Below are 27,301 nucleotides of genomic sequence, written 5' to 3' on the forward strand. Positions count from 1 at the left end.
GGAGAAATAATAGGTTGTCAAAAAAGTCTTGCGGTATTTTCGCTAGTTGGCGCTGAAAGCGCGTAGTTCTAGTTTTATTCGTCGCATCGGGTCATGCTATACCTTTTTGGAAAGCTCATTTCACACGCTAACACACGTTTGATTGATTGCCGTTTCTTTTAAATCGTTCATGAGTTATAGCGTCGCAAACATGGAGCAAAATAAAGAGAAAATACGGCATATTTTACAGTACTACTACGATAAAGGTAAAAATGCATCTCAAGCCGCCAATAAAATTTGTGCAGTTTATGGACCCGATACAGTTTCCATTTCCACCGCACAACGATGGTTTCAACGTTTTCGTTCTGGTGTAGAGGTGGTCGAAGATGCACCACGCTCCGGAAGGCCTGTCGTCGAAAATTGAGACCGGCATAGTAGCAGCTGTAGCATCGGTCAAGAGTTGGGCATTTGTCATCAAAAATTCATTTCAATTTCAATAAAAATAAAAATAAATTCAATAAAAATACCGCAAGACTTTTTTGACAACCTATTATAATACTGATTACAATGCAAAGAAATGTACGCTTACAGATTCGTTTATTTTCTATGCGCAACCGCCTCGGCATATAATTTATAGATGATCGGTATATATTTGGTATCAAAGCATATACTTAGTAATGTATATAAGTATGTATGTATGTATATTAAAATTTACCTACATATGTATTTCATGACGATTCCATAAAATCATTAAAACTATATAATAGAGTCAGTAGCGTAGCTACAACTTTGGGCGCCCGGGGTCAAGGATGTTCTGCCGCCCCCCTTCATCCACCTACCCACAAGTTTCATGAGGTGGTTCGAACAAAAGTGCATTTTTACAAAATATCTTCGATTTTAAGCATATAAAATTTAGGAACTAGAAGCAAATTCTGAAGTTCCAAAATTCTCTTCATACCGGTTTTGAGGAAAGTGATATTAAATTTACAAGACACCTACCTAAGATGTGCAGCCCTATCGGGCTCAATTAACACTTGATGTGCCATTTTGATGCACTGTTCGTAGAACCTCCTGTATTTGCTATTACGTTTCACCTTCTCTTTCAAACCATTTTGAGGTTTCGATGAAACTACTTATGTCCGATATGCTTTTAGTGGAAATCCATTCAAGGTTTGGTGCTAGATGGATTCCAAGTGTTTTGTGTCGGATCTTTGCATTCTGGGCATTCACAGAGAAAGTGGAAGATTGTTTCCTTGTTCCCTGCTACTCCGCAGCTACGGCAGATGTCATTATAGGGCATACCCATTTTGGATGCGTGTTCCCCAAATGGCCAGTGCCCAGTTGTGGTAGCTGTTACTCTGTAAATACTTTTCCTTGACCTATTTAATAAGTCGTTGGTTCTTTTCCTGTCATATGTTGGCCATAATTGTTTAGTTATGACGCATTTTGTGATGTTTTTCCACCTGTTATTTGCAATTTGTTGAAATTGTCTACTGATCTCTCCTTTGATTGTTCCCAGCGGAGTTGGTATTATCTCCGCCTCGGATTCGTTGAGGAAAGCTCCTGCCTTTGCCAACTCGTCTGTTTTTTCGTTACCGAAAATGTTCCTGTGGCCGGGAACCCAGATTCAGTTTAGTTGGAGCTTGTCTTTTATTGCGCTTAGTGCTCTCTTGCAGTTGTGTACTGTGCTGGAGTTTGTCATGGGTGAAGACAAGGCCAGGAGCGCCGCCTGGCTATCCGTAAATATAGTTGCTTAATTTATACTCCCGTGGTTTTCCAATAGAGCTTTGCAGGCTTTTTCTATGCCTAGTACTTCTGCTTGGAAGATGCTAGCCGAGTTCGGTAGACGTATAGAGAGAGATATGCCAAGATCAGTGGAGAATACCCCCGTGCCAACTCCGCAGTCCATTTGGACCCGTCGGTATAGACTGAGATGGTATCCTCCTCTTCTATTGAGCCTCTTCTCCATTCTCGTCTAGATGGTATCCTTACCTGGAAGTGTCTATTGAAGTCCAGCTTTGGGAGAATGTAGTCTGATTTATTAATGGTGAGCTTGTTTAGAATTACACTATGTCCATAGTTCTGCTGGTTCCAACCTCCCAATTCTTTTATTCTTGTCGCCGCAATAGCTGTTGTTTTTTGAATAAAAATGTCCATTGGTAGTTGATGCAGGATCACGTTGAGCGCATCAGTCGGACATGACCTGATTGCACCAGTAACACCCGCACATGCTGCTCTTTGTATACCATTTAATTTTTTAATGTTATATTGTTTGTTTAGCGCTGGCCACCATACCAGAGCTCCATATGTAAGTATAGGTCTTATGACCGCCGTATACATCCACATGACTATACTTGGTTTGAGGCCCCAAATCTTGTTGACGATTCTCTTACAAGTAAGCCATGTATGCTTTGTTTATTCTTTTTTCTATATTTATTTTCCAGGACAATTTGGTGTCAATCTCCACTCCCAAGTATTTAGCTGTGGGGGATAGAATGAGTGTTGTACCGTTTAGTACCGGAAGTTGAAACTGAGGTATTTTGGTTCTGCTTGTGAATAGCATCAGTTCTGTTTTGTTCGGGTTAACTCCTAGTCCATTGTTTTTAGCCCATAGTTTTAACCTTCGAAGTGCTCTTCGATTTATAGAAAGTTATAGATTTATTGAAAGTTGTGGTTAAGATTTTTTCCAACTTCTCTACTTCTGAATCTAGTTCTTGAGGATTTCTGATACTCTTATTGCCTCCCTTTTCGAGGCATTTTGTTGCTATTCTGCTATTTTTCCAAGTTGGCTTATCGCCCTTGTTGCATATACTTAGATTACTATTTAGAATATACTGCAAGAGTGACTCACCTCTGGGGTTTATGCTGGAGCTACCCCATACGGTGTGCCTTGCGTTTGCATCACACCCTATTAGGACATCTTCTTTCCTGTTCTCCTCTACTAGTCTGGTGAGCGGAGTCGGTGGTACGTCTTCGTCATGGGCCAAGTAGGCCGAGACTAAGAAGAAGGGCTTTTCCTTCTGTTCCACCTTTACCACTATGATATCTGCTGTGCTGTTATTAGGACAAAGAAATGCATTTATACTTTTATTGATAAGAATGCATGCCCTAGGATTACCTTTGTTCCGTGTGTAAAACAGGTTATAGTTGCTGCTGTTTAGCCCTTTAATGTTGTCTTCTTTGACCCAGGGCTCCTGTGTTAGGCTGATGTCGATGCTCCCCTCGTTCATAAGGGTTATCAGATTCGCTGTAGCACTCTGCGAATGCTGCAGGTTTATCTGTACGCATCTAAGGTTGTTATTGGGCATCTCGGGTTTCTTCGATTCCCACATTCCTTAGCAGTTGGCTGGCGTCGTCGACCTCTTCCGTGTCGTCTTCGTCAGCCGCTTTGTCGCCTTGGAAGATTTTCAACCTGGCCTTGTGAATACCGAAGCTGATTTTGTAGTCAGTCTTCTTGAGAGCCTCAATGGACTCATCGCAAATGGCCACTAGTATTGGTCTGCTGGCTTTATTTGGTTTTTCCTCCTTTATCAGCTGCCACTCATCTATACCAGGTATAGATTTGTTCTGCAGCTTGATACACCTCAGGAGTTTTTCGCCTGGCTCCTCTAGTGGGGGTAACCAAATGCGAGCACGAGGTCTCTTTGGAATGTCCCTGGCGGGTATAAGCCTCAATAGGAGGCCTACAAAGGCGTTGCTGATTTTAGCAACACTACCCGTCAGGAAATCCAGGGAGGCCTGATCCGCGCACTTGATGACCCTGTAGCCCCTGAGTGTCTCAGAGAAGTCAAACTCCGGTTGAGGACCCTCTGTATTGTCGAGTACATAGCTTAGCACCATACTCGACAATCTGACATCGATCTCCACCCATCTTTCCTGTACCGTGCTCGGTGAGGAGGAATTCCCATCTATGATGGCCACTTGCAGGCTATCTCTGGATACATCGCAGAAATGCCTTGCCGCTGTTGCGCTGCTCTGTTCGCCTTCACTCCGCCTCGGTTTTTTAGGCATAGTTTCGGGTGTTTCTGTCGTAGAGCGATTCCTTTTTTGTGAAGTGCTCTCCTGTTTGTTCTCTACTAGAGGTTCTGATTGCTTCCTTTTCAGGTAGCTTTCATATTCCTCCACTATTGCTTTGAGGCGCTTTGTTTCTGCCTCATCAACTGGGGTGCCGGCTGCCTGGTCTTTGGCTGTCTTCCCTAGAATGAAGACTGCCCTCTGGTACCGGTTTTTCCTCAGCTGATTCTGGGATTTTTTGCGCTTCTTTTTGATTTCCCTTTTGGCCGCCAATGCACTTTGGTTGGTGCTCATGGCAGCTTTGGAGGTGGACGCTTCCTCCCTTTCGTTCGCTGTTATCACTGCTGTATCTGCCGGTATACTTAGGTTGGTATGTCCGGCAGTACCTTTACTCGTCTCCTGGCTGGAGGCGAGTAATTCGTCTTCGTCGCATTCTGTAATGGGAATCCTGTAATTCATGTCCTTAGTCGTCGCTGTTGTCGTCAAATTGGTTGTTGTAGTTGTTGTTGTTTTGTTGTTTCCGTTCATTTGTTGGTCCCACGAGTAGGCCGGAAAGAGTTGGTCACTCGTCCGCAGAGCCGGTATGCGGGAGAAGGCTTTTATACCTCCGACCTCGAACGGGCATCGGAGGGGACCGTTCAGCTAGGATTTGGGCGTAAAACCTAGGGTTTATTCATCCATTTCACTATTGTGGGAATTATGGAGTGTCCCTCTTAGTTCGCAAGATTAGAGTGCGTTTCCTTTGGGATGAACACTTTACTCTTACTTAAGCCCCTTCGCCACGACAAGACGACCAACTTCAAAGAGGACACACACACAAGACATCTTAGTAAAAGCCATAGAAAAACCCCATTTTCGCCCTATATCTTGTACACTTTTGACACAATTTGCAAGAATATTTGCCCGAATTGGAGTTTTTAAATACCATTTTTGAAAATTTGGAGAAATAAAAGTATGTGTTACATTCAAAGCATACGGTAACTGTGAGAGTGACACGTCGCTAGATAAAGCTAGAAAAGTGCATTTTTAAGTTCTATCACTATTTTTAAGAAAGATATAAGCCAAAAGATGTAAGACAAATTCAAAGACTGAAGAGTATTCGAGTAAAAATTATATTTTTCATTGTTATTCAGATTATTACATTGTGAGTGTACAACTCTTTATCTTTTATAACAAATTTTGTAAAAAAAAATTTGTTGACGTATTTTTCTGAATATTAAAAAACAGAGAAGATTGTTTTGCCGCCCCCAAAACGTTGCGCCCGTTGAATAGAGTAGATTTTCTATTATTACCCAAATAATTAATATAAGTTTAAGGTTATTAGTTTTAAATTTAATTTAACATTAAAAGTTTTCATATCATCCTAAAAGATCTAGCGGTCGCACATGTGCTCATATATAATTATGTGTGTATGTAAATAAATTTGACAGACCATACACATAATATTTGTAAATTTGTCTACATGGAACATATGTATGTACATTTGTAAATATATCCACTCAATGCTTCATGCGAAATTTCCGTTGACACGGACAACCAATAGCGAAGGTCACGTTTTGTCAAAGAGTCAATGTGTCGACGGACCGTCGCGGCGACAAAGTGGCTCAACATTTTGTTGTTGGTAGAAAATCCGAGCTGTGCCGATGAAATAAGCGAACGATCGCCGATTCTCACCGCTTCCCTTGCCGCTCTAACAGCTTCCCCTTCAAACCAGCGTAAATATGTATGTTTGTGTGTGAGCTTGCATACATATCGACGCAGATTTTTGCAAGCCACGGAAAAATATATTTTACATTCCTTGACAAATACAGTCAATCCCGGTTATGTGCCACAATCAAAGATACAGATTTTTGTGGTTTGTTAAAAATAAAAATATAATATGGCACGTAAGCGAGTGCGGATACTGAAGCGAGTGGTACTTAAAACAATAATTTCGATGTATTTCGAAAAACCAACCGTGAGATGCAGCAAGATATAGGCAGTTAAGAGGGATGATTTTCATTTAAGCGGAGTACTACTTAACCGGGAATCACTGTACACATAAATCAGAGGAATATTGAATATTTTCTTTGACACATTTCTTGACTTGAAATCGACAAAAAAATTATGTTGTAAATTTTATTCTAATATATTTGAATACTTATATTTGCGGCGTTGTCACTTTTTCATTCTCATACAAATATCAGAAATTGTTAAATTTATTATTTTTAGCTTTTGCCATCGTCGCGAAAGGACGCTTGTAGGCAAAGGCATGCTCGGGGAGATGTGATGGTGTTTGTTTTTATGAAATGAAGAAATGTATTTTACATACAATATTATTGTAATATATTAAGTTTTTAGGATATTATGATAGTATCTCATATATGTACATATGTATATAGCACATATACAAACATATTCACATATGAAATTATATTATAGTATCAAACAAAAAAAAAAATATTTAAAAAATAGCTCTTTTTCGTATATTAACTACAATTATTGTTTTGGAAATAGTATAATTTAATTAGAATATTATCAGTTTTCATGTATTCATAAAAATACGCAAAATGATAATCATATCAATTAATATGAAGGCATGTAAAAGTTTAAAGATATTGTCCTAAAAGATATAAATATGCAATGTATATTTCTGAGCATAATTTTCATTGAATGCTCAGCTCTTACTTTAGAAACAAATTCCAAGAAATGTTCCGCTTGCCTGTCGCACATGTTCACTGTGCGAAGAACGAACGCAAAATGGATTTGTATGTCGTGTATGGCGAAACGATTTCATACAGATCGAACGCACATGTGTGACGCGTATGGCCCCATTAACACAAGAAAAAGCTCACACAGAAAAATACTAACATAGTCTTCAAAATATATTAGACCGAACCCCATGTTAAAAATGTTAAAAATCAATAGGGTCAAAATCCTTGCACGGTGCACATATTGCTCGGATATTTCAGAGTTTTCCTATTGGTGCAATGACATAACAACAGAACACACGCAGAAAAATTTTTTCAGTGGTATTTTACAGCCAGTCAGACCATCATCAATCCATGTTTATTTTCGTGCAATGACACGTAAAAAATAATTGCATCCCTGTGCCAGCTTCCATTTACGTTAAGACATATTTCGCAATTTGATTGTTAAAGAAGGTAAGTTTTGAATAGATTTTGTAATTTCTATTTAAATTCTAAGAATTATTACAGTTTTTGATAAGAATGAATACTAAATGTGCGCCCCTAGAGGAGAGGAAAAGGCAGCACCCTAACAAGAAGTAGAAGGGGAGTGAGGTGCTCTCCATTATAGCATTTTTGATGGAGGTTGGGAAATTTGAGGTAAGTTTATACGTTGTTTAACTTTTGATCTAATTCGGTTTTTTCTCTTTTCAACTCCTTCTTACTACCATCGAAGATTAGTATATTATTGATATTTTAAATTTAATGTAGATAAATAATTTTAAAATAATTTCAGCAAAAATTGTTAAAATGTGTCCCTATTACGTCCAGCTGAGGGAAATATTTGGAAAATAGTTGCCGGCCATGCAACTGTTACTAGTGTAAGCGATGGTGACTCTGTTGCCCAACAAGTGTCAAATGAAATGAAGCAAGTGGCAGCAACCAAAAGGGCACTGTCAAAAAGCAACCGTCAGCGAGTGAACAACGTAAAATAGCGAGTACGCAGTGTTTGAGAACGTTTTATAAAAAATGCATAAACTGTCATATTTTAATATATTTTAATAAAGTTCTATATTTAATTGTTTGACTGTCAACTATAGCGAGTGTACGCGAGTACGGTATTCTTACAGTTTAGAAGTGGAATGATAAACCCCTACATGTCTACATATACATATGTAAAAGCACATGTGCGTTGGTGAAATGCTACAGACAACTGCAGATATATACATAAGTATATAAACGATACATAAAAACGATACGATGGCGAAAATTAGTGATTTTAAGGTGGAACAACTAAAGAGGTTGCTACGGGAAAGGCCTTAGCGCATATGAGGAGTCCGACGAGGTGGACATCCAAGAAATCAATGTTAAGGAGGAGTCATCCGAGAAATCAACGGTGGCACAACTGCAGCAGGAGATGAAGCAGTTACACGAAATGATGGTACAGTTACTACAAGCACAAACCAACGGCACTGGTACAGCCAGCACGCAAGAGGTACAAACGGTGCAAAACGCAGCTGGCAACGATAGCGCAGTCGCAGGCGTTCAAAGTCACGCCACTGACGCTATTTCAACGAACGACGACAGCACGATGGCAACTAACAACAACGTTACAACACGCATTCAAAGCAACGGAATTATTTCTGTGAACGGGAATATTTCAACGAAAGGGAATATGCGACACGCGTCAGTAAAAGAAATTGCAAATACCCTGCCGGAATTTGATCCAGCGAATAACGTACGCATTACGGTAGAGCAATTTATTAGCAGAGTCGATCGAGTAGTTGAAGTATATAGATGGGACGAGAAATTTTTATTGTTGGCTAAGAGGAGTTGCACGTATGTGGTTGGATGCATCACCCACATTACTCACAACAGCAATGCAACGAGGAAGCCAAAAGAAATCATATAAGAATATTGTTTTCGAGTGGCGGCACTAGGTATATGTTACAAACTGAGTGAGGCAGCCATTATACGCTATGCAAGAGCTGGATTAAAATATAGAGAACTCCAACAAAGCATTTCAGCAATGAAGTTTACAACAGTGAAACAGATGAGAGATACCATCGAGGATTATTTCATTAATCTCGGAGGGCTAAGTGAGCCACAAGTATATCAACCAAGCAAGCGAGACAACAATAACGAAAAATATGCTGAGTCAACGAAACAAAATGATGAATTTAAAGCTCAATTGAAATGCTACAATGACAATGCACCTGGACATTTCTCCAACAAATGTCCATTGCCGCAGGAAATTGTGAGAAGACGACAGTAGCGTTACGACAACTTGGTGCAACCAACCTTGACGAATGTTTCAAGAAATTAGTCTGCATAAAAGCGCAACAGTATATCGCATTCATCGACACCGGCAGCCAATGCAGCATCATTCGTAGGTCAGTAGCCAAACGCATCGACGATAAAGCCGTAAAATGCTGCTTACAAGTATAAGGCATTTGCGGAGGGGTGTGTACGTTCACGGAGATTATTACCATAGACATCACCATCGACGGAATCAACATCGAGACGCAAGCCTACATCGCTGATGACGAGTTACTAGAACGATACGTTTTAATAGGTCAAGATGTTATCATCAATGCAAACATTACGCTGAAAGTTGCAAATGGTCGCACAATATTCAGAAGCATACGAGCAGTACAGACGACGGTAATAACTGAGAGCAATTTTTCCAAACTAATGTTCAATTTCAGCAATGAAGCAGAACGAAATAAGATGCAAAGTCTTCTGGCAAGCTATGCCGATGTAGTGCTGACGTAGTTCAAGCTAGCATCGAACTTGAGAGCGATCGCACCATATTTCAAGCGCGAAAGCCGCGCCTTCGATCGCACCAATTTCCATCCCTATATCAACACACCAACAGTCAACTCGGGCACCGACCTATTGGACAATTGGCCGCCATCCAAGCTGAAGAAATTGCCACTTAATCGAAGAAGTTGGAATTGGAAAAGTATAGGTTCTTCCAACTTATCTTCTTAATCTTCTTCACTGTGTGTGTGACCATTATTATAAAATTTGAATTCTTAGCCACAGAAAATTATCAGTGTGTTTCACCACACTTAACATCTTGTTCTTCTTTACTGGCGTATACACCGCTTACGCGATTATACACGAGTTAACAACAGTTTTTTCTTTCTGCAATGTGGAGCCAATTGGCGATTCCAAGCGAAGCCCGGTCCCTCTCCACCTTGTCTTTCCAACGGAATGGAGGTCTACCTCTTCTTCCGCTTCCCTCGGCGGGTACTGCATTGAATACTTTCAGAACTGGAGTGTTTCGTCTATTTGGATGACATTATCTAACCAGCTCTGCCGCTGTTTCTTTATTCACTGTACTATGTCAAATGTTGTCGTATAACTCGTACAGATCATCGTTCGGTCGAATACGATATTTGCCGCTGCCAATGCGCAGAGGAGGATGGAGTCATGTGTAGAAGTTCACGCAAGTGTGCAAAGTTCTCTGATCGCCATTCTCTTGGGAGTGGCCAGAAACGATTATTTTACATATGGCTCTAGCAGTTCACGACTTCCGGTCTTTGACCAGGACCACCAACCAGATCGATCATGTTGTGATAGACGGAATACACGTCTCCAGTGTTTTAGATGTGCGTGCACTCCGACGTCCAACATCGACTCGGACGACTATCTGGTTGCATTCAAGATTCGCACTCATCAAAAACTCGGTACTGTGGTACTGCATTTCAGGCTCCTTACGTACAGCTGCAACCGAAACCATTGGTTTTCGGAAAATGGAAAAGAACAGCTAGTACGACGAGGACTGCTGCAGCGAAGAGAAAACAGGCTGCCTACCTCGTAACGTTACGATCAAGCACAACACGTGAGGAATGGGATAGATACCCAGAGATGAAGAAGGAAGCGAGACGCATCTGCAGACAGAAAACGAAAGAGTCGAAATGCGTGAGTATGAAGAGCTTAACAAGCCGGTCGACAGGGATAATGCTCGAAAGTTCTACGAAATGATGCGGCGGCTAACAGAAGGTTTCAAGACCGGAGCATACTCTTGTAGAACCCCTAAAGGTGATCTAGTGACCGATGCCCAGAGCATACTTAAATGATGGAGGGAACACTTCTCCAGCCTGCTGAATGGCAGTGAACGTACAACGCTAGGAGAAAGCGAACCCGATTCCACAATCGATGACGATGGAGCAGACGGTGCATTGCCCGACCATGAAGAAGTTCGAATAGCAATTACCCGTCTGAAGAACAGAAAAGCAGCTGGGGCCGTTGGATTGTCGGACGAGCTATTCAAACACAGCGGCGAAGAAGTGATAAGGAGCATGCATCAGCTTCTTTGTAAAATATGGTCGAATGAAAGCATGCCCAGAAAGCAAAACTAACGGCACGACTGTTTCGTCCAATGTCATCAATATTATCGGAGTACGCTAGCAGCTGTACACTCTTATAGAAGATTGCACCTGCTCCATTAAGTTCTGCAGCTCGAATTATTTTTTTCAGCAGTAGATTGAAAAAGTCGCACGATAGGGACTCGCCTTGTCTGAAACTTCGTTTTGTATAGAACGGCTCGGGGAGGTCCTAACTGATCCTAATGGAGCTTTTGATCTTGTTCAACGTCAGTTTACACAGCCGTATTAGTTTTGCGGGGATACCAAATTCAGACATCGCGGCATAAAGGCAGCTCCTTTTCGTGCTATCGAAAGCAGCTTTGGATGCGACGAAGCGGTGGTGTGTGCCGATTCTTCTTTCACGGGTCGATTGTTGATTTGCCAGGCCTAAAGCCACAATGATAAAGTTCGATCAGTTTGATAACGGTTGGCTTTAATCTTTCACACAATACGCTCGATAGAACCTTATATGCGATGTTGATGAGGCTTATCCCACGGTATTTGGTGCAGATTGTGGGTCTTAGTTTTTGTGGAGTGGGCTTGAATATCTCGGCCGGCATCCTATCGGTCGACCCCGTTTTGTTGTTCTTCAAACGGGTAATTTCTTTTCGAAGGTCTCCCTAGTCGGACTGTGGAATCGGGTTCGCCATCTCCTGATGTAGTGCTTTTACTGCCATTCAGAAAGCTTGAGAAGTGTTCCCTCCATAATTTTAGCATACTTTGGGCATCGATTACTAGATTTGGTTCCACTAGAGTATGCTCTGGTCTTCAAACTTTCTGTTAGTCGCAGCATCTTTTTGTATAATTTAGCGTTGCCACTGTCGAACAGCTTGTCAAGCTCTTCATTCTCACGCTTTTCGGCCGCTTTTGTTTTTGTCTGCAAATGCGTTTCGCTTCCTTCTTCAGCTCTCGGTGTCTATCCCATTCCGCACGTGGTGTGGTCGCTCGTAACGTTGCGAATCAAGCAGTCTGTTTTCTCTCCGCTATCAAGCGATACGGCACTCCTCGTCCTACCAGCTCTTCTTTTGCTGTTCTGAATACCAATGATTTCGTTATCAGCTTTCAAGCGTTCATAGAAGGCATCTTTGTCCTTCTTTTCCGTTGGGTCACCGCGGTAATATGCGGTATGTTAAAGAACTTCGCTTTGATGCGGATTGTGGCTAGACGTTCATCCACCGTGGTGAATGACTGTACTCGGCGACGGAGTCTCCTTCTCATCACGAATTCCACCTCAAATTGGCTCTCCTTTAGATGGTCACTGGGGTAAATGCCACAAGGACCTACTTCCAGGTCCTTCCCAATTAAGGGACGGGACATTCCAGGTGCTTGCCCTTAAATCGTTATCCTTAATTCGTGTGTCATGGTCGTTATCAAAAGTGGAGTTTCTCTTCCGAGGCTTTTTGTTCCTTTTCATTGTGTGCGTTTTTTTTACGCGGCGGATCGCAAACCGCGCATAACTCTCTGGAGCTGATATTTCCCCTTCTCAATTTAGCTTGCCTTCAAACGGATGTTCTGTGTCTACACAGAGGATACTTGGTCCAATACTGGAAGTCGTGAGCGGCTTGAGCCAAATAAACGTTTCTGGCCACCTCCAAGTGAATGTTGATTAGAGAACTTTCCTCACTTGCGTGAACTTCTACACATGAGTCCATCCTCTTTATACTTGTATAAACTTGTATACTAATATAGAGTTATTATACTTAATACCAATATGTATGTTCCTACGTTCTATAGGTTTCTACCTGCTAAAAAGTTGTAGTTAATTAAAAAAAAATGTGACATACATACTTTTTTAATTCACTTCTTATTGATCACCAAAGACGTACACTTGGCTTCTGCCTTAGTCATTCGACGGCTATTTTCATGTGGAAAAAATTTTTGTTTGTTTATTTATTCATTCATTACATATTATAATAGTTATCCACAACATATTGACTGAATCAGCTGTTCAAATATCACTAGATTCTGTAATGGGTGCTCTTCTGCCCTTGCATTTTTTGGTATAGGATGTTTCCATTTTTCGTCATCACCAAATCGAGCAAAAGAAGGTTTTTGTTTTCCTCATGAATTTCCTGCTTACATTCGGCTTTTATCGTAAGGCAAAAAACAACATACACTTATTTGGCCTTTCAGTAAGGTTGAAAATCAGAACATTGAAGAGTTTTGGTGGAAGTGCTACCATATTCTTTGTTCACATCTTCTGCTTATGCATAATGGAGTTCTAACACACACCTAAGTCGAGGAGTATAAAACTCTTGGTTGACTATTTGTTCCGTGCGGCGTGTGGCATTAGTAAGTGAACGTAATTAAAATATAATATAGTGAAAATTCTCAAGCGTTTATGAGAAACGAAAATTAGTTAGGGATGCGCAATTTTAAATACCACTCCAATTACCTGTCGCGAAAAAGACGTTTTAATTATGAGTAACGAAAAAAGCGTGCTTTCGATTTCACGGTTCAATTACAATAGACAGTTCTTTATTTCTTAATCTAATTGCTAAGTCTAGATCTTAAAACTACCGGCTTAAACTAGTGGTAATATAAATATGTATTAAAAAGGGGCAAGTACAATCACTTTCAACTTTCGTTAAATATTGTAACAGATTATGGTAAGCATTGAGGTAAGTAATAGAACATTAAGGTAAGTATTTTATAATAGATTTTCTTAATTTAATTTTTAACAATTCAATAGTTTATAATTTTTATAATTCAATATTTTACAATTCATTTATTATTTTTATTTTAGGTATAAATTTGTAGATATCTCGCTTGACGCAACATATAGAAGGTGGTGATTTTTCTGCCATATTTATGGGATGGAGCTGATTTTGTTGGCTGCTGACCATCACAAGAAATCAAGAAGTAATTAATATAACGGAATAAAGCTTTGCACTAATAATTCCTTTTTACAAATCCAAACAAAGTTGTTCAAGCACTAGATGGGATTCCTATCCGGAAACATGGATCCAAGCGCCTTAATCCTGAGTCTACAGACTGCTGTGCAGTCGATCAGCAGGTTCTCCAGGCTACTCCCTATCGCAGAACCGGCAGTTAGCGCAAGCGGATAGGCCCATGTCTTACAGATGCCTATTCAGCTTGCAGTGGCCAGTATACAATGCGATCAGTAGCCTGAATTTGTTCTTAGGGAGGTTTATTACAACTTTGAACCTACTCAAGTTGTATCCTCCAATTAGCAACTTGGCATGTCTCATACCATGTGTTTGTTGCCAATGCTCTTCCCTGCCCACTCCTTCTTCCTTGCGGAGTAGCTCCTTTATGGTATGGGGACCTACCCCAGTAAAGGGTTCGGGTCCTACCATCTTGGTGGAGGGATCGGAGCGGGCGAGCTCGTCTGCCAGTTCGTTACCGGCTATACCTCTGTGACTAGGCACCCAGATTAGTTGTACCTGGTTTCGTTCCGCAAGGCTGTTCAGCCTTTCCCTGCACTCCTGCAGTAGTGGCAATTTGATCTCGAAAGAGGAGATCGCTCTTAGCGCCGCTTGACTATCGCTGAGAATGACTATTCGCTCATTGCGATAGTTGCGATGGTGGTTTATTTCTATACACCGACTTATCGCAAAAACTTCTGCCTGGAAGATGCTCGGGAACTCTCCCATGGGTATGGAGAGCTTTGTGCGTGGGCCCATGATCCCTGCACCGATTCCCTCCGACATTTTCGAGCCATCGGGGTACCACCTCAACGTGCTATTCCTCAACATCATCTTGAGATTGGAGTCGTACCACTCGTCCTTGCTGCCGAGGGTGACCTTAAACTTTTCCTTGAAGTTAACCGTTTTGGTAGTGCTGTCCTTCGGGAGGAGGGCTAATGGTATATTGCCACTTATCTTTTCCATCCTCTGGGACGAGATTACCTTGCCTTTGCCACACCCCTCTGCCGTTATTTGCAGAAGTGTGTGCTTGGCTATCTGACCGATAACCAAATGAAGCGGAGTAAGTTCAAGCAGAACCTCCAGAGCTGCCGTTGGACAAGTGCGCGTTGCGCCCGTCATGCAGACACAGGCTAGCCACTGTAGCTTCGATAGCTTGGTCTTTACCGAAGTCTGTGACGCTATCGAGGCCCAGGCCACCGCCCCGTACGTGATTATTGGTCGCACTATAATGGTGTACAACCACCTAACGATCCTTGGCTTACAGCCCCAGGACTTTCCTACCAGCCGATTGCACACCATTAAAGCTTTTCTTACTTTGACCAAGGTCCGGTTTACATGCTGCTTCCACCGCAAAGTGGAGTCTAGCGTTAGACCGAGGTATTTGACCCTGTTGGTCATCTATCTCTCTGCCCCCAAGTGTGAGATTCTTAAGACCGGGCAGGGACCTGCGTCTCGTAAACGGGACTACGGTCGTCTTGGAGGGGTTGATGTTCAATTCAACCTCCCTTCACCACCCCTTTGCCAGGTTTAGACCTCTTTGTAATAGGTCACAGAGAGTGTCCTCAAATTTACCTTTGGCTATAATTACAATGTCGTCCGCATACCCTTGGCAGCGGATCCCATTGTCCGTTAGCAGTGCTAACAGGTCGTCTACAACCAGACTCCATAGCAGGGGTGATAACACACCCCCCTGTAGGCAGCCTCTTGTTGTGCCGAGACGAATCCTTTTATCACCTACTGTGGTCTCAGCAACTCTAGTGCGCAGTAAGATATCTAAGCATCTACGCACCGGTGCTGCCACATTTATTTTTTCCAGTGCCCTGGCTACACTCCTGTGGGACGGGTTATCAAAGGCACCTTCGATGTCCAAGAACGCGCAAAGCATCACCTCCCCATTCTCCAGTGAACTCACTATCTCAGAGGTTAGCTGGTACAGAGCAGTACTGGTAGATCTGCCCGCTCTGAAGGCATGCTGAGCCCCATGCAGGGGTGCTCTCTTCAGCGCTTTTGTCCTTATTTCGTGGTCTACGATCTTCTCCATGGTTTTAAGTAGGAAAGACGTCAAGCTGATTGGCCTGAAAGATTTCGCCAATGAGTAGTCTTTCCTTCTTACCTTGGGTATGAAGATCACCTTCGCTGTCCTCCATACAACGGGGATGTACGCCATTGCGAGGCTTTCTCTCAGCAGCCGAATCAGGTGAGGCAGTAAAAACTGCTCCTCCTATTGTAATAGCACTGGAAAGATGCTATCCACTCGCGGAGACTTGAATCTCTCGAACGAGGCCATTGCCCACCTGATCGAGTCCGCTGCAAAAAGCTGTTTGGCGATTCTCTAATCCTCGCGGGATGGCCTGTGTTCGAACACGGGTGGACATTGGTCTTCCCGAACAGTCTCCAGGAAGGTCTGCTAGTTTCCTAGACTACCAGGGACAGTTTCGTCTGTCTGAGGGCACTCTAAGGGGGCAACTGCCATGATAAGCGTTAATAACAGACCCGTTCAGTTCAGATAGCCTTCTCTCCAATCCTGGGCCCGAAACGCTATTATCAGTCTGCCTCTCCCTGCTCAGTTCCTCTCCTAGTATATCCCTGAAGGCGTCCCAGTTCGCCTTCCGAGGATTGCGTCTAGGGGGGGAGTTGTCTGACCTCTACCTTTAGCGTGAACCTTACGATCCTTACGAGGAGGGCTCCATCGAGACTCTCCATTGTGAGACCAATCCGTTCGCAGGCACATTGCTCAAGGTGATGTCCAACTCCTCTCTCCTGCTTATAGTTATGAATGCGGGTTCACACCCTACATTCTCTATTGCTAAGCTACTTCCTACAATGTACTCTAAAAGAGACTCACCTCTTAGTGGTGGGCGTTTGCGTCGCAGCCAATAATTAGGGGAAGCCTGTTCCTCCTGCAATGCTCCACCAGCCTTTCCACCACCTCCAGGAGTGCCGTGGGTGCCTCCCCTGGGAAGTAGGCTGAAGCCAGGATGAAGTCCATGCCTTCGAAGTCCCTGGCTTGCACCGCCACCGGATTCTGCATCAGGAACCCTGAAATGCAGAAGAATTCAATATTGTTCCTGACCACTATGCAAGTTTTAGGTCTTTCGCTAGAGAGATCCCAGATTAGCTTATTTGATTCCCGTGACTTCCGTATTGACGGCAATTATAGTAATGGTTCGAGGAGGGACAGATCCTCATCCCCGCCGTCAATCGCGCTGCCGTCCAGTGGGTCTCCTATCCCATCGAGGAGCATGGAGGGTAGCTCTGCTCCCTGACCGTAGGAACTAAGTTCGGGGACGTCGGAGGTCGCCGCTAGCTTTGCCTGTTCAGCCCTGCTTCCGCTGCTGCCGCTGTACGACTCGTCGTCAATGTACAAGTACAGTCTCCAACCTTTCATGTCCACCTTGCTACTGACGACGCGTCAGGCCGAGATACTAAGGCCCAGGTTCTGATTTTTCATCAGACATAGAGCGAACTCATTGGACTTGTCCCCGCATAGGGGGAGGAACATTGTCATGCTGTGCATGATTGGCCCTTCTTACGCAGAGGACAGGACCCTTCCAGCTTTGGAGCGAACTCCTGCAGTCAGTTGGCGTACATCTCGTCCTTGCAGTCTACTCGCAGCATACCTCCTTTAAATTCCACCCCCAGGAAGGACGCCGCGTATTCATCCCCTCCAAATACCTCTTCCATGAGAAGGTCCCGGAGCACGGTAAGCTCCTCCGATTTGAGCGACTCCGCCGGGTAGTTTTGAGGCAGTGCAGCCATGCGGATACCTTTAGCAGCATCCGCACACCTACGCTGCCCCTCCTCCACCCGGTGGGGAGCCGGTGCGGATGCTTGGCCTCCGGCTGCCTTTATGTTGCTGTCCCTCAACCTTTTGGAGCTGGGGGCTCTTGCGCCGTGATCTGGCCGCGGTTCGCGCATACGTTTCCGAGGGCGCTGCCCTTTCGCCGCCTCGCCTTGCGGTCGAGGTTGCGTTGACCGGGCCACGGTTGCTGGTTCCGCCACCTTCCGCGCGAGCTTAGGAGGCCATAGCCTCCGCTACCTCGGGAGTCTTCCCATCCCGGAGGTAACATCGGGTCATCACACCCGCCGGGTTTGCGAGCTTCTGGGAGAGGGCGTTGCCCACCTCTTCTGTGCCTCCTCCTCCTGCCACGAGCACCGTCGGGCTCTGCCCGATATGACTCACCCGAGTCCGACCCGCTACGCCTCCTGGCAGGGGTCTTGGCGGCGCTCGTAGCTGCCTCAGCGGCAATAGGCACTTTCGCCAGGCGAGCGCCGCTGCATGAGGGCATGTCGTCGTCATCCTCCTTGGCATGCTCCTCAAACAGCGTCCACTCCTCTGGCGAGAGAGCATCACGGAAGCCAAACTTCCGCTTAGCTCCTTGACCCCCCTTGCGCTGATCTCCTTTTCATTCTCCGTCGCCGTTGTCCTTTGTTGTTGCTTCGTTGTCGTCGTTGTCGGGTTTTTTGGTGTGGTTGTTGAATTTGTTTGTTTATTGGTGTTCATCTTGTCCGTACGACCCTTGGCTAAACAAGTTGAGCTGTCGGGTCTATTGTTTTAATGAGGAACTAGGGGGTCCGCCACGCCAGAGCCCCTTGAAGCGATAAGGCCACCGTTACTTCCCCATTCGGCCCGGTGATACCTCCTGTCTGCAAGTCATCCAATGGGCACGGGAGTCGCATAACATCCTGGATTAAGAGGTGGTAGCTCTTGGTTGGCGCACGCATGCGGGACCCGACATCCTGCCTGGGCAGTGCCCATCAGCAACACTCACACCGGTTGGGGGATGCCGAGTATGCCTTGCGCCTAAGCCCCTACACCGCGGCAAGGTGCCTACCATTCGCAGAGGTCCCTGATAATAGTATTTCTGTGTATCAAAAAGGCACGATTCCGATTACTTTGGCGGAGGGATAAAAAACCGAATTTCCGTATAAATGGGGTATGTGCGATTAGGGGAGCTTCTCCAGAGAAGAAATATCCAAAAATAATATAAAAATTACTTTTATTTTTTTAAATATTCACGATTAAAAGTTCAAAAATTTGCACTAATAACACATGGTATTTCTCTATGTTTCACTAAATTTTTTCACGTTTTTCACTCTGAATATTTAAATATACAATCTAAACATTGAAATAAGTTCACATTTCACTTTTATTTTGGTATATTTTACCTAAATTTATTAATTTAAAAATCACTTAGCACACTCATCGTTGAAAAGGTTAGATTGTTTACAATTATGAGGAAAAGAAGCCTTGCCACATCTTAAACAGCAAATATGTAGGATTTTTAAAAATTTTTCTTTTTTTGCTTTTTCGCGTGATTCTTTTTTCTATATTAACTATAAAAAAATTCTTTCTACATATGAATATGTGATTTATGTGACTGAAGTACTTTCGCGTAGTACTCCTTTCTGCGTTGGCGGCCTTCGGCTGCGTTTTAAAAAAATAACCCTTGTCGAGCGAATACCCGGGGTGACTGAAGTATTTTCGCATAGTACTCCTTTCTGCGTAGGTGGCCTTCGGCCGCGCTTTAAAAAAATAACCCTGGTCGAGCGAATACCCGGGGTGACTGAAGTACTTTCGCATAGTACTCCTTTCTGCGTTAAAATAAAAAAAATATATTGAGTTTCGTTATAAAGTGGTTATATTTTTTGATTATCTTGCACTGATATTGAAACAAAATTTGAGTTTTCGTTATAAAATGGTTAAATTTTGGTTATTATATCTGTCAGCGCTTTCCGTTTATATTTGATAATACGTTTTTTTGTATAATAGGTGACAATATATATAATATTACTTATTGTTTATTAAATTAAACAAAAAAGAACATATTCACATGAATGGTTAGAGGAATTTTTGGGAAAAAAGGCATTTCAGCGAATTTCCATATTATCACATGGCAGCGCTCCATTTCGTCGTAATTTTTAGCACACACATGATGTTCAGTACGAGTGTAAAATGTAATTTTTAAATTAAAGATTTCTTCGGTAAAAAGACTGTTAAAAGTGTAAAATGTGGATTTATTTAAAAGTTTATAGTTTAATTTAATTAATTTGAAATGAAAAATGTGAGAAAAGTGTGTTTAATGTGGTAAAATAGCTTGTTGAAATGTTCTAATTTTGGGAATTTTTGAACTTTAAGGTCGAATATCTCGTTAACTAAGCGTTTGCGGTATTTTTTTAATCAGGAAGAATTTCTCTTTCCAACGATACCTTTAAAATTGCGGCGCCAAAGAAATCGGAATTGTACCATCAAAAATGAGATGAATCGCATTACCTAATATAAAGGTTTTCGAACTTCCTTTATATTAAGTATATGTGGGCTAAGGGAAGTTCTAGTCTGATTCAATCCATTTTTGACATACATATATATCTCAGACATTGACCAAATATTTTCGAAAAAAAATCAACTATATACTCAAACTGTTTTTAAGGTGACACACATTAAAGTCATTATTCGTGCAAAAGTTGTATCTCGTTTTAATAATTGTTCGTGATTTGTGTACTGGAAATTGAAAATTGTGCTATATCGGAAGTAGGCGTGGTTGTTGTCCGATTTTGTCCATTTTCACAATATATCAGAATGTAAAAACATTCGACATTGGTTGGTCGGTCCCATGATATGGAATTTCGCCAAAAAGTGGGCGATGCCACGCCCATCGTCACCCTTTCACACCGACTCTCATAAAGCTCTCTCATACCATCTCGCTGTTAAAATTTAATGTCTCTGGCGTATTTAGTTATTGATTTTACGCGCTTTTAGTACTTTTTAACAGTACCGTTGTTTGGATAGTGAGCGGTGTTATCTTCCCATTTCATCCATTTTCAAACTGTCGGTAGAAATTCTATAAGATTTGCTATTACCAAATTTGGTTGTTGTAGCTTAAGGTGTTTAGGAGTTATGAACATACATTAAACTTGTTAGTTAATTTGCCCACAGATGCCCCGTGCTACTCTTCTGTATCAAATAACGGCATTATACCTTAATTTAGTGCTTAGTTATGGCACTTTATATGTTTTCGGTTAGTGACGATTTGTGAGCGTGCCAGTGTTCCGATTACGCCGATCTACGAACTCGAAATTTTTTTCTCCTAAGGAACCCACATTTCAAGCTTAATGGAGATATCTCAATTTTTAGAATTTTGCCCTGCTTCTAAATATTATATGGTTTACGTTGTTCCCTTCAGCATTATTTAACAAATGTTATTGTACACATACATATAATTTTTATTCTTAAATATTCTGTTAATTTGACATGACATAACATGAGATGGTGTGCTAATTAGTGCGCCACCCTGTACATTAAACATGTATATATGTAACTATATTAGTTAGATATTAGATTAGTTTTTTGTGCTTCAATATTTCGACGTTTCTTTTTCAACAACCATTTTTCCTTTTCTTTTACTTGTTTTTCTCGTACTAGTTTCCTAAAAAGTGTGCGATGACGAGACTTTACCATGCGTGCTTGTAACCGGTGTTCATCTATTTCATTCTTTCGACGGATCTTCTTATTTTCTTTGTGGACTTTACCAGCCTGAACACTCATGGACAGCGTCTAAAATATAATTATTTTAAAATATTAAATATAATTATATAATAATCGATTACTTCTTCGTGTCGAAGTTTTTCCTTTTCCTCTTCAGCAACATTATCGTCATTTTGCTCCTCTTCGTTTTCGATGTGATCAAACTCCTCAAAATCTGCTCTTTCTTCAATATATGCTTTTTGTAATTGATCATCATCCATGGTGTGACTGTCTATTATTTTTTTTGCTGTTGCTGAAAACCCAGCATTAACCTCAACATCTACAAATATATATAATAATTAGTAATACAAGAAATTTGTGAAAACCTTACATTTTTTTTGATTGAAATCTGATTCATTTTCGCTTTCATTTTCCTCGGGGGGAACATAAGAATCTCGGTTACTATCAACGAATGGGGATAAATGAGGTGGCAACAAAACCCCTAAAAAATAACTGTTCGTTGGAAGTAGTGTGCGCTTATTAACGCAATCGAAGACCCATTGTGGTTGAATATAATCACGAGATATATATTTTTTACTTAGAATTGGTCTGTCGACGATTTGATGAGTAATAGTTTCATCGCTTTCGTTATAAGTGGCTCCAACGAACGCTGTGCAGTCCCAAGAAACTTTGCCTCCAAACGATCGTATTAAGATTACTATGGGTTCACGTGGTACCTCTCTATTGACATAAAACTTTAACCCTTTAAAAAGTGAGCGTAGGTTTGTAAGTTCTTTTGCTTCCTTTCTTAACTTCATTATACGATTTGAACTTTGACCCTGTTCAAGTAAATCTAGGTCAATATTCTCAATTTCGTCTTCTAACTCATTTTCAGTGGATATCAAATCACAATTAAGCGTCGCAATACGATCTGAAACATATGATAATTCGTCTTTATAATTATCCTGCGAATCATTGTGTATTTCTGAATGAAATTTAGGTGGGTAAGTATATCCTGCACTATGGTAAAGGCGATAATTTACAAATCCAAGCATTATTGTATAAAATTCCACGAAAATCGACATAACTTTAAAATCAACTTCTGCCTTTGAATGAGGTTTAAAAGGATAATGATGAGGCATAATCCATGTAACTTTTTGACCTTTAATATCCGCTTGAAAATAAAATCCTTTAATCGATATGAAAACCTTACGAATTGATTTCGAACTGATAATATAATGTAGGAATTCTATAGTAAGTCGTCTACATAAAAACGATTGCTCTCGTGGAATTAAACGTAATGAAGGAAATGTGCTGAATAGGAAAAGTAACGTTAAGCAATCATCGAGGTCTTTAATTGCATCAACAAACGTTGGATATCGTTCCTTCACAATATGATCTATTCGCAATTCTGGAAATAAAGCCAAGCGTCGCTTTAAATTACGAAAATCTTTTACAGCGCGGTCTCTCCCAGTCTTCTTTGCAAAAATCTAAAAGATATACATTGTAAAGGCACCATTAAAAGAAAAATGGCTGGAATTTAGAATAGCATCCCCCGATTTCGGGATCAAATGTGTATGTACAGGTATAGGTTTTCCAGATTAAGAAAATATATATGATTAGTTGTCGCTGACGAGTGGTTTTTAATTTGCACTTAAAGTTTAAATATTCAACGAATATTTGTTGCTTTGAATTTTAATGAATTTTAGACATATATATTTGAATTGTGCAAAAATTTAACTTTAGTTCACAAAAAAGCGAAGAGATACTATTCCAAAATTCACCCAGAAGAATTAATAAAGAACCAACCTTGTAATCTCTTAGTGTCCAAACAATAGGTTCATGAAGCAGAAACCGTATATCTTTCGCGTGGTAAAGTATTTTAATTTCAGAAGACCCCTTTTGTGCCCTTCTACGATGTTTAGGTTCACGTGGATAAACACCTTTGATTATACATAGGCGGCGAAAATCGTTCAGCGATAATTGTAACTTACGCAAAGCCGCGCGGCGTGTAATATATTGTGCTGCTTCTCCAGACTGATACTGTTAATTGGTTAACAATAAAATTACTAAATTATCTAAACATAACTTTAAGTATTAGTTTTATATTAAACAATACATATGTAATAACCTTTTTCAAACGACGCATTTTATTTAACGAAACTCTATTACTCTTTTTACGAAATTGCTGTCTTGCTATAAATTCCAAACATGTGCCGACAATGTGTTAATCTGAAAATTCATGTTACCATAAATAACTATGTTGTGTTTCGATAAATTTTAATCGATGCGACTAATTTATACCGCGTTCAAATTAAATCCCCCAAAACCACAACGTGTAAGCGACTTGTTATTGTTCACTTTTGCATTCGTTAAAATATTTGTTACTTTTGTTCAGAGAGTGGGAAAAAAATAACACATAGCAATTTGTTGTTGTTGTTTTAACGGAAATTCAATCCCCGTTGGGATGGTAAATGTCATTTGTGTTGTCGTCGATGTCATCTAACGGTAGGCCCACGAAACGTGCTGTTTCGACGGGGTCGGACCAAAGGGAGGAAGGTGTTAGATGGGTATTGTTTGTAGGGCATGCAAAGAGGTGGTCAGTGTCATGCGGAGACTCGTTGCATGCAGAACATACATTGGGTATGTCAGGGTCTATTCTGGATAAGTAGGAGTTTAACCTGCTACAGTATCCAGAACGAAGTTGCGCTTCGTCTGCGATGGGTGGTGGTTTGACTCCAAGAACGCCATTCACGGGAAGGAAGTCGGTGAAGGTGTTGATGGCTCCGCTGTGAATGGCGGTCAGTATCTGTCGAAAGTTAGTTAGTCTCACTGTGGAGGTGTTCAATGGGAGACATCAAAAGACATCCTGTAGTGGTCCGGAGTGCAGTGTTTTGACAGGTCTAGAGTTTCCTCATCTGCGTGCTACTGCATCCAGGCGACCATATGGGAGCTGCGTAATTGAGGATCGGCCGGCCGATTGCCTTATGTGTTGCTAACAACGTTTCTTTGTCTTTTCCCCATGTGCTGCCGGCTAGCGACTTGAGGATTTTGTTGCGGCTCTGTACCTTGTTATGAATATTACACCTAAAATCTTAGGATTTTTGACAGTCGGAATTTTGACGCCGTCGACTGCAATGTTAAGCTCAAGTCTATACTCCTTCGTCCAGTTTGTGAATATGGTCGCTGTGGATTTGGTGGGGAAAAGTGTGAGATTTCGTGCAGTGAGGAAACGAGAAAGGTCGGAGAGATAGCTGTTTATCTTCGAACACATGCCATCGATTCCATTCCCCGACGCCAATATCGTGCAGTCATCAGCGTACGAGGTTATGGAAACTCCCTCTGGTGATTGTGGGAGTTTCGAGATGTAGAAATTAAACAGTAGTGGGGAGAGCACACCACCCTGCGGAACCCCCTGTTTAATTCTTCTCAGCTAAGATGTTTTACCTCGAAATAGTACGGATGACTGGCGACCGCTCAGATAGTTCATGGTCCACCTCTTTAGCCCTGGAGGGAGCGTAGTTGTTTCGATGTCCTGTAGTAGCGTTGTGTGATTAACCGTGTCAAAATCTGGGCGTTTATGACGCTAAGTGTTGTCGTGGTGCTGTGCACTTTTCGGAATCCATGCTGGTGGTTGGCTAGGCTCAGGTGGTGAGTGAAGGTCGAGAGTAGCAAGGCCTCAAGTGTCTTCACTACTGGGGAGAGGAGAGTTATCGTCGATAAGATTCCCCTTTGTTGGCGGGTTTCCCAGGTTTCAGTAGTGGGACCACTCTTCCGACTTTCTACACATCGGGTATTTGAAGAGTGGTCAGCGACAGATTGAGGACCTTGGTGAGATATCCTACTCCCGTCGAGCCTAGATGCTTTAGCATTAGCATGTTGATTCCTTCAGGGCCAATGGATTTAGATGATTTTGCTTTATTGATGACACCCTGAACCTCCTCATCGGTGAAAGTAAGTGGCGCGCCGTCGTTAACACATCGTTTAGCTTTGTCTACCGAAGGGTGCAGTATGAACTGCCGGCTAAAATAGCTCGCGCACTTCTTCGGGTCCGAAGAGGCATGACCATTGAATTGAACTTCAACTCGGTCGTCATGTCTCTTCGGGTTAGACAGAGCTTTGACAGTAGCCCAAAGCTTACTCACACCGGTGGAGAGGTTACAGGACTTCAGGTGCTCTATCCATTTCGTCCGCTTATATTGGCTTGCCATACGCCGAATCTCCAAATTGAGATCCCTTATTCGGGGATCCCCGGGATCGGCATGGCGTAAGATGCCGCGCTCAGTAGCCAAAACGGCTGCTTCGGCTGGGAAATTAGGGCGGATTTCCGCTTTTCTTCCAGCTGGTATGAAGCGAGTGGTAGCTGCTGCGATCACCTTGCGGAATTGAAGTTCGCCAACGCATACGTCCATAGGAATAGGTAGAGCGTTGAAGGTGCTCTCAGTAAATTCTGTGAAGCCGACCCAATTAGATTTGTTAAAGTTAATGTAGGTGCGGTTGTCCACAGAAACAAAATCAGGAGGCTTCTCGATTGAAATAATTATGGGCAGATGATCTGATGCGAGAGTAAGCATAGGTCGCCAGGGTTTGCTGTTTATCAGACCACCGCTAGCAATGGTAATATCCGTCGAGCTATTACAGGTGCCCATAACTCTGGTGGGGGCTTCGTCATTCATTGTGCAGAATGTCGAATCGTCAATCTGTTCCGCCAGCTCCATCCCCCTACGATCATTTGACTGGCAGGAGTGCCAAAGATCGTAGTGCGCGTTAAAGCCGCCTAGTACCAAACGGTTTTCACCACGAAGTAGCGCACCTATATTTGGGTGATATCCTGTTGGGCAACATGTAACTGGGGGGATGTATATATTAAATCCTGACCGGATAGCTATACCCTGATATTCTAGGGTAGTATCCCTGGGGTCGAAGTCTTCCTCGATTAGGCGATACTGCACGGTGTTGTGCAATATGAAGGCTAGGCCACCACCATTATCTCGCTCGCGATCTTTACGTATAACGTTGAAACCGGAAGATCTGAGCGGCTGTTTAATTTGGTTTCTTGAACCGCAGCTATCGATACACGTTCCCGATTCATGAGTGCAACTATTACCTCGATCTTGCTCTGGAGTCCGTTGCAGTTAAATTGAAGTAGCCGGGTTTGTCGCGGGTGTCCGTGAGTAATCCTGGGGGTGAGGGAGTGACGTGTGGGTGGTAGTTGTTGCAGCTGTAGAACCCGCAGGGGCGGTTGTCGCGCTGGGGTGTTGGTAGGCGACGCCACTGTTGTGAGTTGCGGGGGCAGACTCTTGCAGCATGGGGCAACGTACGAATCACTCCACTCACGTGTTGTGCGCAGGCCGGGGCACGCCGAAATGTGACACCAGCCAGTACAGGAATTGCACTTGACGGATGTCACATTCCGACGTATGCCGGCCTGACACACGGAACAGAATGTGCGAGGGACCAAGAGCTGCTGGTTGGTTCTGGCACGAGGATTGGAGCGTGATGAAGGTTGGGGGGGCAAGTCAGAACGGGAGCTATGTTGCCTGGTTGAGCTCCTGGGGACCGTAGAGGTCCTCTGTTGGCCACTTGGATTGAGTGGCGGCGCGGTGCTCGAACTATGTGCGGATTGCACAGTCGTAGAGGCTTGGGTCGCAGTATTGCGCAGGCAACATGGAGCCACGTAACGCGTGGTCCACTCGGTCTTAAGATGGCTCCATCCATTTCATGTGTTACACCTGACCGAGGTGGAGTTTGGATGGAGCTGTTTTGCGCATACGCAGCAGAAAAATTCCTCCGGGCCCGGGTTGGACTCAATAACAGATTGCCTAACTCGCAACATTACGATCGACCACAACACGTGCGGGATGGGATAGATACCGAGAGTTGAAGAGGGAAGCGAGACGCATTTGCAGA

General features: G+C 42.6%; 2 protein-coding genes across 2 annotated transcripts; both read right to left on the reverse strand.

The window, feature by feature from the left end:
• Positions 1–21,126: 21,126 nt before the first annotated feature.
• Positions 21,127–23,639, reverse strand: LOC120781545 (pescadillo homolog). The gene is made up of 5 exons (XM_040113777.1): positions 23,523–23,639; positions 23,201–23,434; positions 21,783–22,881; positions 21,535–21,731; positions 21,127–21,481 (listed from the first exon to the last, which is right to left on the reverse strand). Exons 1-5 carry the CDS (start codon positions 23,538–23,540, stop codon positions 21,251–21,253), a joined length of 1,779 nt encoding a protein of 592 aa, XP_039969711.1. The 5' UTR covers positions 23,541–23,639; the 3' UTR covers positions 21,127–21,250.
• Positions 23,640–24,210: 571 nt separating this feature from the next.
• LOC120781530 lies at positions 24,211–26,179 on the reverse strand. Its single transcript, XM_040113752.1, has 2 exons — positions 25,568–26,179; positions 24,211–24,223 (listed from the first exon to the last, which is right to left on the reverse strand). Exons 1-2 carry the CDS (start codon positions 26,107–26,109, stop codon positions 24,211–24,213), a joined length of 555 nt encoding a protein of 184 aa, XP_039969686.1. The 5' UTR covers positions 26,110–26,179.
• Positions 26,180–27,301: the final 1,122 nt, after the last annotated feature.

The sequence above is a fragment of the Bactrocera tryoni genome, unplaced genomic scaffold (genome assembly GCF_016617805.1).
Source record: "Bactrocera tryoni isolate S06 unplaced genomic scaffold, CSIRO_BtryS06_freeze2 scaffold_7, whole genome shotgun sequence".
Taxonomy (NCBI): domain Eukaryota; kingdom Metazoa; phylum Arthropoda; class Insecta; order Diptera; family Tephritidae; genus Bactrocera; species Bactrocera tryoni.

What these genes read in the sequence shown, in the direction of transcription:
- LOC120781545 (XM_040113777.1), bottom strand. An exon ending in GGACACTAAGAGATTACAAG is followed by an intron (nt 22,882 to 23,200) that starts GTTGGTTCTTTA and finishes TATATCTTTTAG; the next exon opens with ATTTTTGCAAAGAAGACTGG. An exon ending in AAAAACTTCGACACGAAGAA is followed by an intron (nt 21,482 to 21,534) that starts GTAATCGATTAT and finishes ATTATATTTTAG; the next exon opens with ACGCTGTCCATGAGTGTTCA.
- LOC120781530 (XM_040113752.1), bottom strand. Translation starts at nt 26,109, where the DNA reads ATGGAGCTGGCGGAACAGATTGACGATTCGACATTCTGCACAATGAAT.